Source organism: Pteropus alecto, unplaced genomic scaffold (assembly GCF_000325575.1).
Source record: "Pteropus alecto unplaced genomic scaffold, ASM32557v1 scaffold53, whole genome shotgun sequence".
Taxonomy (NCBI): domain Eukaryota; kingdom Metazoa; phylum Chordata; class Mammalia; order Chiroptera; family Pteropodidae; genus Pteropus; species Pteropus alecto.
The window spans coordinates 230,793-249,324 of NW_006434366.1; the positions used below are offsets into that span (position 1 = coordinate 230,793).

The 18,532-nt window shown below is 61.2% G+C and overlaps 1 protein-coding gene across 1 annotated transcript in view; it reads right to left on the reverse strand.

Annotated features, from left to right (window-relative positions):
- Window positions 1-620: 620 nt before the first annotated feature.
- Window positions 621-18,532, reverse strand: part of CELSR3 (cadherin EGF LAG seven-pass G-type receptor 3) — a 23,747-nt gene continuing 5,835 nt past the window's right edge. The window contains exons 2-35 of the mRNA XM_015587220.1: window positions 18,381-18,532; window positions 17,804-18,023; window positions 17,373-17,488; window positions 16,918-17,006; window positions 16,653-16,810; window positions 16,073-16,236; window positions 15,695-15,820; window positions 15,436-15,605; window positions 14,809-14,994; window positions 14,130-14,246; window positions 13,584-13,755; window positions 13,279-13,420; window positions 13,080-13,200; window positions 12,600-12,783; window positions 12,191-12,292; window positions 10,788-10,882; window positions 10,357-10,566; window positions 9,930-10,125; window positions 9,536-9,691; window positions 9,017-9,191; window positions 8,252-8,419; window positions 7,902-8,028; window positions 7,616-7,822; window positions 7,170-7,344; window positions 6,850-6,962; window positions 6,388-6,467; window positions 5,835-5,958; window positions 5,373-5,489; window positions 5,123-5,271; window positions 4,778-4,887; window positions 4,363-4,521; window positions 3,660-3,860; window positions 2,072-2,960; window positions 621-744 (exon numbers count right to left, since the gene is read on the reverse strand). The exon at window positions 18,381-18,532 is cut by the window's right edge and continues 493 nt beyond it. Coding sequence (XP_015442706.1) covers window positions 717-744; window positions 2,072-2,960; window positions 3,660-3,860; window positions 4,363-4,521; window positions 4,778-4,887; window positions 5,123-5,271; window positions 5,373-5,489; window positions 5,835-5,958; window positions 6,388-6,467; window positions 6,850-6,962; window positions 7,170-7,344; window positions 7,616-7,822; window positions 7,902-8,028; window positions 8,252-8,419; window positions 9,017-9,191; window positions 9,536-9,691; window positions 9,930-10,125; window positions 10,357-10,566; window positions 10,788-10,882; window positions 12,191-12,292; window positions 12,600-12,783; window positions 13,080-13,200; window positions 13,279-13,420; window positions 13,584-13,755; window positions 14,130-14,246; window positions 14,809-14,994; window positions 15,436-15,605; window positions 15,695-15,820; window positions 16,073-16,236; window positions 16,653-16,810; window positions 16,918-17,006; window positions 17,373-17,488; window positions 17,804-18,023; window positions 18,381-18,532 — 5,698 coding nt within the window. The 3' untranslated portion in view covers window positions 621-716. The remainder of the gene's footprint in view (window positions 745-2,071; window positions 2,961-3,659; window positions 3,861-4,362; window positions 4,522-4,777; window positions 4,888-5,122; window positions 5,272-5,372; window positions 5,490-5,834; window positions 5,959-6,387; window positions 6,468-6,849; window positions 6,963-7,169; window positions 7,345-7,615; window positions 7,823-7,901; window positions 8,029-8,251; window positions 8,420-9,016; window positions 9,192-9,535; window positions 9,692-9,929; window positions 10,126-10,356; window positions 10,567-10,787; window positions 10,883-12,190; window positions 12,293-12,599; window positions 12,784-13,079; window positions 13,201-13,278; window positions 13,421-13,583; window positions 13,756-14,129; window positions 14,247-14,808; window positions 14,995-15,435; window positions 15,606-15,694; window positions 15,821-16,072; window positions 16,237-16,652; window positions 16,811-16,917; window positions 17,007-17,372; window positions 17,489-17,803; window positions 18,024-18,380) is intronic.

An 18,532-nucleotide genomic window follows, 5' to 3' on the forward strand; every position in this document is an offset into this window, starting at 1 on the left:
TGTACTTTGGGCCCTGACAATATGCAGATCGACCTGGGGGCGAGGGGGCATTTGCCTGAATCCGCCCCAGTAAGATGATAGAAAAGAGCATATGGTTTGCCAGGGACCCGAATGGGGCCAAACTCTGTACCGCTTTCCCTCTGTCCCCTCCCTCTCCCAGCCCAGCCTCAAAACCCCAGGCGACAGAAAGCTGAAAAATAACATAAGCATATCTCTCTGGTTACAAAGGTACAAAACGTATAAAAGTCCTCCCTTCAGTTCCTCGCCCCGCACACCTGTTACACGCATGCTCACACGCTCACAGACGAGCATAGAACCTCAGCACTGCAGCAACAGGCAGAGCCAAGGGCTGCCTCGGGATCAGCCCCCGACTCCTGGAGTTTCTTCCATTTGCCCCAATCCTCCATCGCCCTCGGCCCCCCCCCCCTCCCAGCCCAGCCTCAAAACCCCAGGCGACAGAAAGCTGAAAAATAACATAAGCATATCTCTCTGGTTACAAAGGTACAAAACGTATAAAAGTCCTCCCTTCAGTTCCTCGCCCCGCACACCTGTTACACGCATGCTCACACGCTCACAGACGAGCATAGAACCTCAGCACTGCAGCAACAGGCAGAGCCAAGGGCTGCCTCGGGATCAGCCCCCGACTCCTGGAGTTTCTTCCATTTGCCCCAATCCTCCATCGCCCTCGGCTGTTCCTCAGCTTGTCCGTCTGCCTCTCAGGAATGACCCTCACTTCTGGGAACTCTGCAGAGTTGAATGCGGACATTGAAGGTGGTTGCTGAGAGGACTCTGAGTCAGGTGGCTCTGGACTCCCCTCACCTCCCCCATCACCTTTGCCTCTCAGTCCCCACCCCCCTTATGCCCATTTCGGGGTTCTCTGATCCTTTCACCCATTCGGGACCCCCAAAGGCATCAGCAAGGCCCCCTGGTGAGCCACCTATGTCTATAAGCACTGAGCAAGCACCTACTACGTACAGATACTATGTTGAGCACTTGACAGTTTGTTACTACAGACACATTTTGCAGATGATGAAAATGAGGCTCAGAGAAGTCAAATGTGACTCCAGAGCCTGAAGCCCTGCTCAGTCCCCCTGTCCACTACCTGCCCCCAACAACCAAACCCCAAGGCTAGGCTGCAGGAGGCCCCAGGTTGTGCTCACGGCTCCCTCTTATCCCTACCCCCAGCATCCTTCCAGAGCCCTGAGCACCAGGCCCCCCAAATCGCTTGCCCCTCTCTCCTTTCTCCTTCCCCAACTCTGCTCAGATTCTGTTGGTCTCCTGCCCTGCTCCCAGGGTCCCCTGCCCCCCAAAGCCTTCTCATCCCACAGACCTCCACAGAGCCTGACCTAGCTGTTCCTCCTTGAAAAGCCGCTCTCCGTTTGGCTTCCGAAGGCAGGGCAACTCCTGGTTCCTCCCCACTCCCTCTCCGACTCCTGTGTATCCAGCTGTTTGCCAGGTACGTCTACCACCCCCTACCCCACAGATGCCCCACAGGCACCTGAGACGCACCAGGTCGCACCTCAATTCCTGTGCGCACCCCCCACCCCTGCACCATAGTGCCCGAAGGTGGGACGGACTTAATACTGACCTGCTAAGTAATGAATGATTTACCAAAAAAGTTAGCTCTTCAGCCTGGCATAAAAGGCACCCGTATCCTGGCACTACCTCCAACCCCTCCTTAATTAACCCCATACGGACCCCCTAAGCACAGCCTCCCCAGAAGATCCCTCCTCTCCTCCCTGCCCCTCCCACTGGCTCCTGCCCACCCTGCCACCCCACACTCCACTGGCTTAAGCCCTTTTGAAAGGTACCTATCTCTCCTTCTTAGCCCGGGGAAGTGCAGGGGACGGTGGCTGGCCCCAATCATACAGGCAGCAAGTCCCTGTTCATCACAGCCCTACTCCCTGCCAGACTTCTGCCCTCAGCCTGTGGCCCGCTTGTTGTGCTGAGACTCGGGGAGCCCCCACTGTCGGCTAACGTACACCCTATTCTGTGGCAGAACGCAGGGCAGGGTGTACAGGAGGTGGCCCTAAGCTGATGAGGCTGTGAGCAGGTGACGGACTCCGCTTACTCTGAGTCTGGCGACAGCTCCGAGATGCTGTGGGACGTGGCGGAGCGTGGCGTGGAGGGCCCGAGCGCAGAGGCTGTGGCAGAAGGCGTGGCAGTGGTGTGAGGGCCTGAGGGCGTGCTGGAGGACTGCACGGAGGAGGAGAGAGCTGAGGAGTTGAAGGAGGCGAGGATAGAGGAGAGGATGTCCAGCTGCTCCGTGGAGGGGCCGTGGCTGGGGCCGCTGGCCGGGTCCTCCCGAACTCTGAGCAGCTGCGGGGATGGCCCGAGGCCTTCTCTTGAGGGGTGTCGGCTAGGCATGGGGTCCAGCTGATCCCCTGAGTTCGATCTCCTAGACAGGGAGTCCAGGGGCCGGGATGGCAAAAGGGGGTCCCTTGAGAGTTGCCGCTGGGGAGACAGGGGCAGAGGTGGGGGCTGTAGGTTCAGGTCCTGCACACCGCGGGGTGGGGGTAGTGTGCTCAACCACTCGCAGGGTGCCCCTAGGTCCAGCGCGTCTCGTGACCTGAAGCGGCCGGCCACGGCGCCAGGGTAGTCCCTGGGCGGCTGCCTCCGTGGGAGGGTGCTGCCCCGATCCCTGGCCTCCAGGCGGCCTGGCACAGCATCCAGGCGTTCCTGGGAGCCTGGCCGACTGAGGGGATGCAGAACAGGGGCAGGAGCCTCCTCCAGTCGCTCACGGCTCAGCTGCCGCCGCAGAAGCAGGTCCAGCTGTTCACGGGAGGAGTAGCGGCTGGCTGGCTGTGAAAGGCTGCCTGTGCCGGCTCCAGCATAGATGCGACCATAGGAAGCAGCTGGCACAGCACGGTGGCCCAAGGTGGCGGCACGGCACCAGGACAACTCAGGGGCACCTCGGGTCTGTGGCACCAGTGGGCACTGCAGTCGGTTCTTCAGGATGCCTGTGGGGAAACGAAACGGGTGACAGGGTGTGTATGGGCTGGGGATAGAACTCCCTGGGTCTAGGAACACAGAAGCCCTGGGATCCTTGTGACACAAGATTGGGGGCAGAAAGCCCTTGGGGAGGGGCAGCGGCAGCTCCTGAGAATTCCAGAGAGGCAGCATGGGACAGAGTAGCGAGACAGGAACCCCTTGGGTCAGGAGAGGGCAGTCCCCATGCACGGGGGTAGGGACATGCCTCCCCCTGAGGTCAGAGGAGGGGCAGCCCCAGGTCCTGGTCAGGGTCAAAGGGCAGGAATCCCCTTGAGTTGGAACAGGGACAACCCCTTGGTGTCCCTGTAAAGCTCAAACCCCCCAGGGTAGAGCAGGAGTTCTGATGTCTGGGGTGCAGAAGCTGCTAGGGTCCCCACAGAGCAGACTGGGGTTGGGGGAGGGGGAGGAATCCCCTTGATTGGGGCAGGAGTGGCCCCTAGGGTTTCTGTCGTGCAGACCAGGGTACGGGGCAGGCTATTCCCAGGTCAGGGTGGGGCAGTCTCTGGGGACTGTGAGGCAGGGTGGAGGAGCAGAAACCCCCCAGGTCAGAGCTGGAGGTGCTCTCAGGACCCCTGCGAAGCAATTTGGGATTAGGAGGATGAAATCCCCTGGGTCAGGACAGGGGTGGTCCCTGGGGTCCCTGAAGTGCAAGCCAAGGTCAAGGATACCTTTCCTCTGGCGCTGGGCCTGGCCCAGGGAGGTTTCGTCTCCACTGGTCAGGGCCAGGTCCGGCTGGTTGTCGCTGGCTGCTTCCTTGCTGGTGTCCAGCCCCAGGCGCCTTTCGGAGCCCCAGGTCTGCAGAGCACAGGGGGCAGCCTCGCATTCCCCCAGGGCTGGCCAGTAGGACAGGAGGTCATTGCCATCCACATCTGTGGAGCCAGGGCTGGTTACAGAAGCCTCTAGATTGACCCCTATGATCCAGACTCAGTGACCTCCTGGCCCTAACAACTCCTGAGACCCTGGCTATTCTGGGTACGGGTAGGACAAGAGATGTCTCTCAGAGATCAATGGAACCATCCGGGAGGGACTTACTGATAAGCCGCTACTCTTGACTGGATTGGCGGAGGGGCAACCTGATGGCCGAGAGTGGAACCCCAACCCTCAGGGAAGACCAGGGGCTGGAGGGGTGACGTGTCACCCTACAACATCCCCAACCTTGTTCTTCTGTTCTCAGACTGTTGTTGGGTCTCTAGCCAGCAGAACACTGCTGAAAGGCTGGAGGGGGAGAGGGGCCCAGGGGCCCAGGGATGACCCCAGGTTCCTAACAGGTTGGTCCCAGGAATCCTCAGGGAGTAGCAGGGTCCCTGGGTCACACCCAAGTGGAACATGGGGTGTCTCTTGGTCAGCTGTGGGATCAGAGAGCCCCATCACCTTTGGGGTGGGTGAGGAGCCTCTCACTCTGGGCTGCTCGGCGGAGTGGACGCTGGAAACGGCCCCGTGTCCGGCCATTGTCCTCACTTTCTGAGGATGGGATGGACAGACTTCTCTCCTCCTCCAAGGACAGGTCACTGTCGGAGTCGGAGTCTGCACCTGGAGGCAGGAAGGTCAGAAGGAGGAAGGCCTAGCAGTGGCTTGGGGAGGCGAGGGGCTTGGGGAGTCTTGAGGGTGGCTACAGAGACGGGGCTGGGACTGGGGACCTAGGGAGAGCTTGAGCAGGGATAGGAACAGAAGGGCAGTGACCCAGCGGGGAGCCCACCCCAGCTTCTGCTCCTGGTTTGGGGCAGGAAAGAGAATTGGGGAGAGATCCTCTGCTTCCCTCCTCCCTGACCCAGGCCCCTACCTCCACCGGCATCTCGATGGAACATGGCCACGTCCAGGTCAGTGGGGCCAGTGTGAGCCTGGAGGCTGTGGTCAGTGTGGTCAGCAGCCGAGCCATGTCGAACCAGGACATTGTCCCTGGAAATGCAGGAGCCCCCCCACCCCACCCATCAAAGAGGATATGAGGGGGTGCTTTGGAGGCTGGGGTGTCTGCACACGCATGTGGAATGGCTCTGGAGGCATCCCAGGAGTGAGGCATCGGGGGCAGAGGCAGCAGCAGATGGCCAAGATGGGACCTGGTAACGCCCACCCCTGGCAAAGTGGGGCTGATCTGAGCCGTGGGTCCCCAGCACGAGGAGGCCCCTCTGGTCACCTGAGGCAGCCGCGGCCCCGCTGGCTATCGTGGTCCTGGGTCCGGCCAGAGCGGGCGCTGCTCACAGAGGAGACAGTGGAGGCACCCAGAGTGATGCGGATGAGGCCGCTCTCCTCGAAGAGGGTCGTGTTGTTACAAGCCCCAGGTCCCTGGGGGGTGGGGGGCAGAGTGTGAGCCAGCCCTGGAGAAGCCGCAAACCCTGGCCTCCCAGAGACCCCCCGCCGACTCCCCAGTCCTGAGAGCCCCTCACCGTCCCAGGTGCTGGCCTGGCCTCTTCGGGCGCTGCCTTCCTGGCCAGACAGGCTGGTGTCCAGGCGGCCCGAGCATCTGCATTCAGGACACAGAAGAGCAGTAGCACCGCCAGGCCCTGCAGGTCAGCAAGGGTCAGAGAGAGATTGGAAATGAGTCAGAGAAGGTCAGAGCGGGGCCACCAGGGGTCAGTCAGGGACCTCGCAAGGGAGTTAGAGAAAGTCAGCCAAGGCAGTGAGAGGTCAGATGGCATGATGACTGGAGTCAGTGAAGGTCAATGTCGGCCAGCAAGTGGCCAGGAGCCTTGGTGTGGGTGAAAGGTCAGTCCAGGACCAGCACCCAGCCTGGTGTTAGTCACCAGGAAGAATCAGCCCCAGGCCTGGGGCCAATGCCCTACCTGGGGCTGGACCCCCCCTGCTGAAGCCCCATCTGGTCCAGGGCGAGGGAGGGACGCCAGCATTACCTGGAGCCCACAGAATCCGGCATGCAGGTAGTGGAAGGCCAGCACGCTGTGGTTGACTGCTAGGAGGCCGAAGAGCCAGGAGGCACTGACCAGCAGAAGGAGCAGAAAGGAGCTACGAAGGGTCCTGCCGCGGGAACGTGGGAGGACACAGGACACGCGAGAGTCACGCGGGGCTCATGCAGGGGACACAGAAGGACACACAGGGACATGGAGGTCACAGAAAGAACCAGGTACTCAGAGAGCCCTGAGGGGACATGGGGAAAACACAGGAAGTGGGGCACGAAAGAGAACATGGAAGACAGGCGGGGACACGAGCAGAGGGCAAAGTGAGCCACCCAGGCCATGGGAGACTCTGGGGAGACGGCCGGGCAGAAGCACGTGTGGGGCCAGAGTATGGCAAGGGCACCAGAGAGGGACCACGGGCCAGGGCAGACGTAATTTCCTCCCCCTACCCAGAATCTGGAGCCCAGCCTGCACCAGGGATGCTCTGCGGACCTCAGACCCCACCCAGGAGGGGTGAGAATCCCCTACGTCCCCCCGACAGCCAACTCACAGCACAGAGTTCTTCTTGGCCTCCCTCTGCCCCGTGGAGCAGGATGTGCGGGCAGCAAGGAGAAATATGCTCCCGGTCATCTGGACCCCCGGCCGGACATGTGGAGTCGGGGCAGGGCAGAGAAAGATAGAGATGGTGAGGGACAGAGACGAGAGAGGCAGAACCAGAGAAACACACACACAGCACAGAGATGAGAAACAAAGGAGCTTAGAATCATAGCATCAAAGTCAGGGATAGGAAGCCAGGGAGGGACGGAGAGAGGGAGGCAGAGGCAGGGAGAGCCATCTCCGACCCAGCCTCCATCTCCGTGCCAGCTGAGTGGGGGACAGCAGTAGAGGCCAATCCCAGGAAGCCTGCGGCCCGCCACCTGGCACCCCTCCGCTGATACCACCACACCTGCTGCAGGGTCCCCTGCCCCCTCCAAGGGGAGCACACAGGTGGCACCTAGAGCAGGGCACTCACCACGATGACAAGGACGACAGGGCCTGCAAAGCTCCAGATGAGGGGTTCGTGGACCGAGATCCAGCAGAAGTCGGGGTTCCCATAGCCTTCAGGATCCAGGCCGACAGCAAGGCCTGGCGGGGAGAAGGGGCGGGACAGAAGGGGTGTGTTCTCGAGGGGAGCGGGGCTGAGAGCAGAGCAGGCTCCTCCTGGGGTAGAAGGCACGGGGGCGCCGAGGCCGGGGTCGTGACCAGGACTGGGGGTGGGGGCAGGGGGCGGGCCATGTGCTGGACACAGGTCAGGGGTCACAGCCTGGACGGGCCAGCGAGCAGGGCCCTCACCCAGCAGCACGGCAGGGACGCCCCAGCCCAGGGCATGGTAGAAGCGCATGGCGCCGCGGTCCACGTTGCGAGGCTCGACCCGCATGCGGTACAGGTGCAGCGCCTGCACCTGGAGCCACGCGAAGGTGCTGAGGGAGAAGTAGTGCAGGAGGATGGCGACCGCAGTGCACAGCAGCTGAAGGCAGGGCGGGGGGCAGGGGGTGGGGCGTCAGGACCTCGCCTGCCTCCCACGCCTCAGAGCCCCCCACCCCGGGCATCTGCTTCCCACCTCTGACCCCCGAACCACAGCATCTTACCCCTGAACCACAGCATTTTACCCCATATCCTGCCCCAAACCCCAGCCCCGACCAGAGCAGCCCTGACCCCTGCCCCTGAGATCTGGCCCCAGGCCTTCCTGGGCTGTGTGAGCTTATCAGGACACAGGTCCCCAGACCCTGCCCCTGCACCTGGTTTTGGGTCCTGTGGATCCCCAGCAGGAAGAGGAGCTCTGCCACCCCCAGGGCTGCTGCCACGTTTGCATGGATCCCACGCATGTTGGATTTGAGGCTGCGAAGGCTCAGCAGGACGGCCACGGTCAGCAGTAGCGCGGCCACAGACAGGGCCATGACCACGTGGGTGAACACAGCCAGCAGCTCTAGGTCGCCCTCTAGCCGCTGTGGGGACAGGGATTGTGGCTGGGGTGTTGGGCATCCCCGCTCTTTGACCCTCCCAGACCCTGAACCACAGCCCCACCTCACGGGGGGAGGCATCCATGAGGACCCCAAAGGTGCCTGTTCGGCTGCAGCGACACCGTGCGTGGGACCCGTTCCTGTGCACCAGCTCGCAGTCCCGTGCTGTCCACATGCCATGCTGGTCCGCCCTGCAGCCACAGGGCAGTTAGATCTACCGTCGGCCATGAGGAGTGCCCCATCGCCAGGTGGGGGTTTGTGAGAGGTGGTGGGATAGGCTGAGGGTGCTGGAGTTGGGGAGCAGCATTCCTCATGGGCCTGGGTGCACAGGGGCACTAGTGGGGCCCCAGGGGCTGGCTGGGCCTCCCAGGGGCTAACGGGGGTGCTGAGGGTTTCCTGAGTGGAGGTCCTCACGGGCCAGGTGGGTCCCACTGCACGCAGATCGCCTTGCTCCGATTCGCCGTCTGCAGCAGGCGGAACTCAAGGCTGATCGGGGACTCCAAGACACCCCTTAGGAAGTTGCGTCCATGAAATACAGCCACGCTGACCACTGGGGAGTTCATAACAGGGTTCTGGGGAAGCCTGAGGAGACACCACACCTGGGTTTGGACACTGCGGAACTCCCCAGGCTCTGACTGCCCGCCTCACTGTCCATGCCACTGGCCACGGCCGAGCCACGGTCTAGGATGCCCCTGAGGGATGCTGTTTCTTAGAACCTCTGCTGAGCTGCTTCAAAACCAGGGGTCCATGGCCTAGCGGGGTGTCATGGTTCTCCAGGAATGGCAGGTTTTCTCCAGCCAGGGGGTTTCAGACCCACTGTCCACACTGGGGTTGAGGCCCAAGCAACTCCAGACTATTCCCCTCGAAATGCCCTCCCTGCCACTCCACCTGACCTCCATCAGCTGGCCCATCTTTGCCTGTCTCTATCAGCCAGTTTGCCTGTCTGTACCTGGCTCCTACATCTCTCTTTTCTCTGACACCTCGTCATGGCTCTGTGTCTGTCTGTCACTCTGCACCACCCCACGGGACACATATGACGTGGAAGCCAGCCAGCACGGAGCTGTGCAGAGGAGCCTGCGTGACAGTCTGGATGCCTGTGCACCTGCTCATTTGCGAGGCTGGGTAGAAGCTTGCACGAAGCTCAAGGTGAGGGGCCTGGGAGTAACTCCACCAGTGTACCTGGCACCCCGGCGCTCAGCCTGGAACTGGGCAGGGAGCAGCCCCCCCAAGGTGCGGTAAACGAGAAGGATGACGATGGAGGTCCCGGGCTCAGGTTCGGGCTCCAGGGGAGCCGGTGGGGGGGCCACACTCCAGGTAGTGGCGTTTTCCATGCTGCTGCTGCTTGTGGGCAGAACTGCCAAGGAAAGAGGAGCAGCCACCGTCAGTGACCCCTGACCCTGAGCACCCACAAACCCAGCTCTGAGCTCAACCCTGCAGGTCCAGAACTAGGGGATGGGGTGAGCAGGAGCCCACGAAGGGGACATGGGCTCCCAGGGCAAGAGCCTGAATATTAGGCCCGGGAGAGGTCATCTGTGGTGAGGTGACAGAGTGGTGTGGCCAGGTGGGGGTGGACAGTGGACATGGGGTCTCTCACGGGGGGTCTGGGAAGGGGAATTGGAAGGAAGGCGATGACACGGTATCTGACTTGGCGGGGGCAGGAAATAGGACCTGGCTCAGGGGTCACCCAAGGGCTCCCACCTTCAGGTGGGGATGGCCGTGGGGACTGGGAAGGCAGCAGCACATGGGTGTGAGGATCCCAGGCATCCTGGCCTCGGAAAAGGTTGCTGTGGTAACGAGGATAGCGACGGGTCCCCCGGGTTGGACTGGGGTGCTCCATGCGGTCGATGCTGAGCACTGGCCGGGAGGAAGAAGAGCGAGACCATCAAGGATCTCCACCCCATGTTGGGGGGCCGGCCCCCTTCTACCCCCACCCATACTCAGGTCCCATACCCCACAGCCTCCTCGCTGCCGCAGAGCGCTGAGGGTGGCGGCCCAGCCTCCTGCCACCAGGGTTGACATCACTAGCCCCTCAGACCTCCAGTCCTTGCCCTCTCACAGCCCCCCCCCCCCCCCCACCCCACCCGCCACATACTGATGTTGGGTGTCACCAGCCCCATGGGATTCAGGTACGTGAGTTCCATGTTCCTGGCGAGCGTGGCCGCGTACTCCTCCAGATGCTGCACCAGCCCCGCGCTGCCAGGGGAGGCCCCGGGGGCCCGCCGGCCCAGCGCTGCCCACAGGTCCCCTGTCTCCGGAGCAAGCAGTGCAGAGCCGGCCCACAGCAGATTCTGGGAGGAGGGAGAGGAAAGTGGGCTCAGCCAGGTGAGGATGTGTGAGGGGACAGGGCAGGCCTGAGAGGTCTGGCCAGGTGCCCGGAGGAGCCCCAGCAGGCAAGGGGGTGGGTCTAAAAAGGACAAGGAAAGAGAGCGAGAGCCCAAGGTCTTCTCTTCCCTGGGGTCGGGAAGGTCCTGAACAGGGATCCAGGCCCAGGGCATCGGGAGCACAGGGCACAGCCTCACCTCATTGAAGTGAGCATCCTGTGTGGCTGTCAGCCCAAAGCCCTGCTGGTGGCTCTCAAAGGCCAACAGGTGGGCCAGCAGGCGGGCAGTGACTCGGACGTCTTGGCTAAAGTAGTGGTCAGTGTGGCCGGTCACCTCCCGTAGCCTCTGAGCCAGCTTCTTGGCCTCCACGGTATCCAGTACTGTCTTGTTCAGCTCTAGGCCATCCAGCTGCCAGGACAAAAATGGGGAGGTCACTGTGGTCCCTTAGGCCTGTCTCAAAAAGCCTCACAGGAAGAGTTTGGCCAGGTTAAAGGGCAACCAGGAAAAGCTCATGTCCAGGGCTGGGACATGATGTCCGGGGCCTACCACAGGCCTGGGGAAGCTGAGGCCAGGGCTGGGGCCGGGGCCAGGCAGATCTTGAGTGCAGGGCATGGTCTGGGCAGTCTCACCAGCAGATTGAGTTCTCGAAAGGCAGGGGAGGTACAGTTGAAGAGGTCGGGCTCCAGCCAACCCTGGTCCTCGTCACATAGCCGTACAGCAGCACCTGGGGCAGGCAAGACCCGGTCAGGCTCGGGGTCGGGACACCTTCAATGAGAAGGTGACCCCAGCAACCCTCTCACATCTCAGGGGAAGCTCTGAGGCAGAGAGCAGTGTACTAGGCAACTGTGGCTGGACATCTGGATGGAACAGTCCCAGCCCCCAGCCCCAGCAGGCTCCAGCTGCCTATCAGTCAATTCCTGAAGGGTCTGTGGGCCATTTTGAACCACCAACTATAATGGTGAGCACAGGGGCAGGGCTGTGCACCCACCCGCATGTGTGCACACGCCCACACACACACATACCCACACACACATAGGCCAGGAGAGGTTCACAGACATGTGGTCCCGGGCAAGCACACACATACCAGTGCTCACATCTGCACACACATTGACGTGTGGACCAGGACAGACACTCAGATACACAAGCAATGCTCTCTCTTACACACACACACAGACATGCCGACACAGACCAGGTTCTCCAGGAGTATTTTGTGACCCAAGTGTGGTGGGGAGAGAAGTTTTCACGTAAGTTTTAAATGCCCCAGTGATGACTTTGCTGCCATCTCTCCATTGTCTGTGTGGTTGAGATGGAAGTTGCATAAGAATTGACTTGGGCCATAAGGGAGCTTGTAGCCATCAGCAACAGGGACATTAACTTAAACACCGGACCCCCTCCCTGCAAGACAGACTCAGATGCGTGCACAGGCACAGAAGGACACGCACACGAGCATGCATACACAGACAATCTCTGTCCAGCCACTGCGGGGACCTCAAGCAAAGGGGAGGCTGCAGCAGGGACCTCAGGCAGTGGGGAGGAGTCTGTAGCATCCTCAGAGGGGAGGGGGTTCGTGACCTCAGGCCGTAAGGAAAGGCCTGCAGGGACCTCAGGAACTGAGGAGGGGCCTGCAAGGACCTTAGGAAGTGGAGAGGGGTCTCAGGGTCCTCAGACAGCAGGGAAGGGGCCTCCAGGGACTTCGAGCCATTGGGAGTAGCTTTTAGAGACCTCAGGCAGTGGGGAGGGGTCTGCAGGGACTTCAGGCAGCAAGAGGGTTCTGCAAAAGCTTGGCAGTGGGAGGGGGCAGCGCACCTGAGCAAACACGTACCCCTTACCTGCACCCCGCAATCCTGCCCAGAAGCCAAGAGAAACAGATGGAGGCTCAGTGAGGTGTGGGAAGGGGCCCTCATGGACTCATACTCCACTCCCACCTCTTTGCAGAAACGAGGTCACCCAACTCAAGAAAAGAGGTGGCTCCAGCATCAAATGACAGGCCTACCCCCACCCTCAACAATGCACCTGCCCCCCAGGTACTCACCTAGGGCCCCCCGAGGACAAGGCACAGAGGCCAAGATGCCAAACTTGGTCTGAGGCCACCACACACCAGATCTCAGGGACTTGGGGCAGGCATCATAGAGCACTAGGGAGAAGGGAGGCACTCAGGCAAATGGCCAGGGGCTGGAGCAAGTGACTGCCACACCCACTGTCCCTTCACCACCCACCCCAGGTCCCACCCCTCACAATTTCCCCACTGGCTTCACAGGAGCTGGCCTTTCAGCTTCTGTGACAGGTCATCAGAGTACTTGGGGCAAATGTGAGGCTCCCTGAGTATCAGTGACTCCCCAAAGAAGCCTCCCAGAGTCCCTGCCCAAGGAGCCAAGCATGCCATGATCCTTGGTGGCAGGTAGCATGGCAGAGCCGGCCTTCTGTGTGTGGAGCTTGCTCACCTCGGCAGCCACTGGCTGTCACTTCTGCAAAAGGACTATCGCAGCTGTTGCACTGGCGGCCAAGGGCTCCTGGGCGACAGGGACACTGCCCGCTGTGGGGTGCACATGAGCGCGAGGTGGAGCCCACAGGGTAGCAATCACATGGGAGGCATGAGTCGCTGCCCCGTGGTCGGTAGTGGAACTCCTGTTTGGGAATGATTTGGGGACCCGAGGTCAGAGATCAGAGCTTGAGGAAGGAGAGGAAGGACAGGAAGGACAACAACAGGTCACGAGAACAACGATCACAGGCCAGGAGGAAGGCTGGGCCTCCAGTGAAACTTAAGGGAGGGGTTAGATGTCAAGGACAAGAGATGGCGGTTAGGTCACAGGATGGATAAGAGGTCAGGGCCTGAGTCAGGGCAGAGGTCAGCGAGCCAGATAAGAACCACAAAACATGGCGAAGGAAGAGTTAAAAGGTCAGGGGTCAGAGGCCAGGCGCACCTTGCAGTGACACTGCCCGTTTGTCTTGTTGCAGTTGGGGTCGAAGCCCTTGTGAACATCGCAGTTGCAGGGGCCACAGGTTGGGCTCCCCCACCAGCCCCGTGGGCACTGCTGGTCCATCCTGGGTGTGGACAGCCAGGTGAGTGCCTCCATGATAGCTCAGTGACTCTCCCTACCACCACCAGCCCCCGCCCCTTACCTGTGCTCACAGTGGTGCCCAAAATAGCCACCTACACAGTCACAGATATAGCCATGGGGGGCTCCTGGGAGGCGCCGACATGACCCGTGGTTCTGACAGGGGTTCAAGAGGCAGGCGTCCACACAGCCTGGGCCATAGTAACCTGCGGGTTGGGTCAGAGAGCTCAGGACACTGGCCACAGAGCATGGGAAGGAGCAGGTGCTGTCCCTCTCAGTCCAGTCCTCTCCTCCAGGCCCTCCAGGTCCCTTAGTTTTTATCCTGAGCCCCAGGTTCCACCCAGATCACACCAGCCCCCTAGGCCCCACCTGGCCAGCATTTGCAGGAAAAGGTCTGCCAGAGGTCTCGGCAGTCAGCGTGGGGTGGGCAGGGCCCAGACGCACAGGCATCGGTCATGACACAGCCGGGTTCCACGTTCACTCGCTGGCTGGGGGGAAGCAGGGCCGGGGACCCCGAAGGTGTGGAGCCGAGCCATACTCCCTATAGACAGAGCCAGCCAGGGGTGAGACCCATGTCAAAGCACCTCAGCCCCAAAACCTGCAGAGCCAGCCACCTGGTCGCATGCAGTCTCCCAAAAAACACCGGACTCTCACCCAACACCCCAATTCAGTCTCCGCACAGGAACCCTAATTATGCTGTCCCTGTTACAGACCTCCGAGGACCCTTGAAACTCTGTGCAAGACTCGCCTCCAACAGCACAGAAAGGCTTGGCCTGTCTCCAATGGCCCTGGGTCCCTGCACATCCCCTTCCCCCACCACCCCTCACGTCAACGCAGCTTTTCAGGTCCCAAGGCCCCCTGGTCTGTGACCACTCACCCTAACGCCCAATATCATGTTCTCATGCTGACCCCCACCTGGATACAGCCAACCAGACCCCGAGGAGCCTCCTCTTCGCTGCCAGGGGGCAGGCCTCCCACGTGAAGTCGCTTTACCTTCAGGCCCTGCAGTTCACTCCCCACTGCCACGGTGTCCTGGGGAGGGGGACAGTCAGCACTGGGGGTGTTGGGGGGCCTGATGGACCCCTGCCCTACCTGAGTCATTCTTGGCCTGTCCTAGCACTGCACAACCGTGCCTGTCCCTTTGTCCCAGGGGAATGGTCTGGAAGTGAGCTGCTCTCTTCCAGACACCTGCTGGAGCTGGAGCATGAGGGCTGGATGACAGGAAGGTTTCAGCTGAGAGCTGGGCTCTTTCCTGGACCCGGAACAGACCCTGAAATCTCATGATTTTGAGCTACGGAGATCAGAGCAGAGACCAGAAGGGATTTCCAGGAGTTAGGCAAAGTGCTGGCTGCAGACATACTCCAAGACCAGGCCAGAAATCTGAGCAGCCTCCTTGACATGAGGAGAGCTTGGCAGTGCACCTGCCTGGCTGGCAGGGTGGGCTCAGAGCAGGGTATGAGGAGGCAGACTAGGGAGAGAACATCAGACTGTGGGCAAGGGAGGGCGTTTAGAGGGGCTGGACTAGAGGTGGGATCAGATGAGGTGGTCTGGTTGGAAGACTTCAAATGGACTACCCCAGGGTCAGAGGTCAGACCTGGAAGAGGCTAAAGTCCAGTGAGACCATGAGGACATGGTGGCCCCGCCGGCCACCTGGCTCTTCCTGCAACTCCAGCCTCAGATCGTGCCACCGGCCGTCACTGACAGTCACCTGGTCCAGAAGGAGGTGGGCAGCACGGCCCGAGCCCCTGGTCACCGTCACAGACAGCAACCCTCGATCCAGCTGTGGGTAGAGAGGCATAGCCCTGGGGTCAGAGCCCCAAGTTAGGCAGGGGCTGGGAGTATGAGGAGGTAAAATCAGGGTGCTCAGAGGTCAAGAATGTCAGAAGTCAGAACAGTAGGAGCAGGGCTAAATCTGGCACATAGGACGCTGTACCCAGGGACTCTGTGTTGCTGAGAGTGGGGTTAGGGGTCAGAGATCAGGACCAGAGGTCGTGGATTGGTGCAAGTAACACAGGAGAGCTATGCTGGTGCCTCGCCCCTGCAGAGGAGATCATGGTGGGAAAGAGGACCGAGGACCAGGGTCCAGAGCAGGGTCATGTAGGGTAAGTGCACCCACAGAGAAATATGCCATGCGACCAGGCCCGAACCCATAGGAATGTTGCTGGTGGCATTAATGATTGAGAGCTGAGGGTCTAGGGAGGGGTCAGGAGGACAGACACACCTGACAGAGGAGTGTGCTGTGTGGCCCAGCCTGCACTTGCATCAGGATCCCCTGCGTCGCCCGTGTCCGAAATGCCAGCCCCAGGTACCACGGCACAGACACGGCCATGTCATTTCCAAAGTCCCATCTCAGCGTGCCGTTGCCATGGAAATGGTGAGGATGGGCCATAGCTGAGGGGATAAAAGGAGCAGGGTCAGAGGCCCCACCTCAGGAACAGAACTCACCCTGCAGGTCCCTCCTGCCCCATGCTCCCACTCACTAAGCCGACAGTCTTTGCCACCAAAGCCCACGGGGCAGTCGCAGCTGAAGCCACCCCAGCGCTCTGAGCAGAAGCCGCTGTTCTTGCACGGGTTTGAGTCACAGAAGTGCAGCTTGGCCTGGCAGCCTAGGAAAGGAAGGCACATGGAGGATATGAGACCCGAAGTTGGGCCACAGTGCTAGACAGAACAAAGGGTTCAGAGGGGCCAAAAGTGGCCATGACCTCAATCCCATGTTGTCTCAGGGGTAGACTTGGTAGGAGGTGGGCCCTAAAGGCCAGACCGTGCTTGTCATCAAAGGAAACAGGGGTGTGAGGTCAGATTTGAAGTTGTACCATGTAGCCGTCCACCCCACTCCCTATAATGGGGACATGGCCTACCTGCCATGGTGCCATTGTTTGCAACGAAGGCCGCCATGTCCACTCTGCGGCCGTCAATGTTCAGGTCCCGCATGCAGCCGATGAAGTCCTTGTGGGACACGGGGAAGTTCTCGGGCAGGTTGGGAACACCCCCCAGGAGCAAAGGTCCCGTCAGGTCCAGGGACCTGGGGGTCAGAGGTCCGGGTCATTGATGGGACTGGAGCCAGGGTGGGATTGCTCCTGGGGGCCATAGGAAGCGGAGCGGGTAGGACTCAGAGGGTAAGGTGGTTGAGGAGGGAGGGTAAGGCCAGGTTGGGCGAGCAGCCGGGGCTTTACTTCCGCTGGGGATGCAGAGGAGAGCTCATGATGGGCAGATGGTCTGGGGAAGGTGGAAGAGCTGAGTGAGGCGTGTGGGTACCTGGGGCGGGGGATGGAGAAGTGAAGGGGAGGTGCGGTCTCAGGATCCTAGTGGGGAGAGGAACACTGGCGGCTGGGGGAAGAATGGGGGCTTTGGCAGGCCGCAGTGAGGAGTGGGATGTATGAAGGGTTGAGGGGGGCTTTGGCAGCCAGAGGGCAAGGGGACCAGGGCTGGGGGCCTCACTTTTTGGAGCTCGTTTGCATGCCGGCAGCCGCACATGAGTAGTTGCCAATCTCCGCACCAAACTGCAGAGCCACAGCCACATCACAGTCATCCACGCTCAGCACAGCCACCTTGTCCTTGGAGGGGCCCTGAGCACCCCCCAGGGCATCTGTTCGGGGCTAAAGACCCAGGCACATGATTCAGCGGGAACCCCAGGGTGACCCCTGAGGGTCAGAATCTGGCATCCCAGCTCCCCCCATACTTCCAGGCCAAGGGTGATGCCGACCTTGTTGTAGTATCTCAGATGCACTGTGTGCCACTGCCCGTCACTCAGGCCCCCTGGAACTGTGGGGCTGACCACCGTGTTGGACTCACCTGTCGGGAGGATGCATTTGGAGGGTTGGCTGGAGCTGATAAGTTGCCCTCCCCCCCAAGTCGTGCACAGCTACTCCCAAGGTGACCCTGCATGCTTAAGATCGCCCCCAACACACACACACTGGTGACCATACTGGCTGGACCGAGTGCCTTTGGACAGATAGGAGAAGCACACACTCCTTGGACGGATGGACTTTCCCACAGGGAATGGCCACGGGAACCAGGTCCTCACTGAGGTCTGTTTGGCGTGGAGGTGCATGTTCAGGTGTGCAGTGAGGCAAACCCGAGGGGACTTGGGGCTTGCACCCGCGCCCGTCTCACCCACACATGCACCCATTTGCCTGTCCACACCCTGGCGGCACCCACCCGTGGAATATGTGAGCCGCACTTGCCCAGCCACCAGCTCCAGGGCCAGGAAGTCATGCTTCTCGTTCAGGCGCCCGTTGTAGAAGAGAAGCCCACTTGGCTGCACTGTTGCGAACCTGGGTGGGGTGGTCAGGGTGGGTCACAAGCGGGACACCTCTTCTCACCCACCATCCACTGACAGAAAGGTTGGGGGCGGGGGGTGCCCGCCCAGGCTGGTACGGGGGAGGATGGTAAGAGGAAGTAATGAGAGTGGGTGAGACCTGCCAGGTGAGGCCACTGCAGCCAACATGAGGAGCAGGGATGCTCAGAGACACCCTGGCAGGTGTCCCGTGGGAGTCAGGAGGGGCAGTCAGGAATGGAGTCTGACTCATGTAGGTAGAGCGGGGCGCGGGGGGCGTAGAGGCGCGCAGAGATATGGGGCGGGCACCTACGAGAGGGACAGTGTGAGGTGGAAGCGCTGCCGCAGACCGCGAAACATGACAAAGGAGCTGGGTGGGAAGGAGCGCGCTGCCACCTCGCAGCGCGGGCCCTCGAAGGCGCCGCCCGCTGGGCACTGGCAGCGGAAGCCACCGTCCGATCCGTTGGCACAGGTGCCCCCGTTGCGGCAGACGCCGGGCACGCAGCGTCCGGCCTCTGTGTCCAATTCGCAGTCTTCTCCTAGGGTCAAACCGAGGTCAGAGGATGTCACGACCACACCCGCCCCTGCCCAAGAAGGCCCCGTCTCTCCCATGGTCCCACCTGGTCCACAGACCCTCAGGGCCCGGCCCATGCCCACGGCCGGGGCTCCTTTGCTTTAATCATTGGCCCTGGCTGTCTCTGAGTCAGGCTCTAAGTCTTCCGGCCTCATGGCGCCCAATCGGAACTAGGTTGGCTCAAGAGTGATACCCAGTCCTTACTTGCATTGTGGTTCTGCCCTCAGGCTCCTCTGCCTGTACCCCCAGCTCTGGTCTGGACCCCGCCCCCACGCCCTGCTCGCCTGTGAAGCCCCGGCTCTCGGCTCTCGCTCACCTGTGAAGCGCGGCCGGCAGACGCAGGTGTAGCCGCCCTCGCGCCGCGCGCAGGCGCCGCCGTTGCGGCAGGGGTTGGAGTAGCAGAGGTCGAGCTCGGTCTCGCAGAAGTCCCCGGTGAAGCCGGGCGGGCAGCGGCAGCGCAGGCCTGCG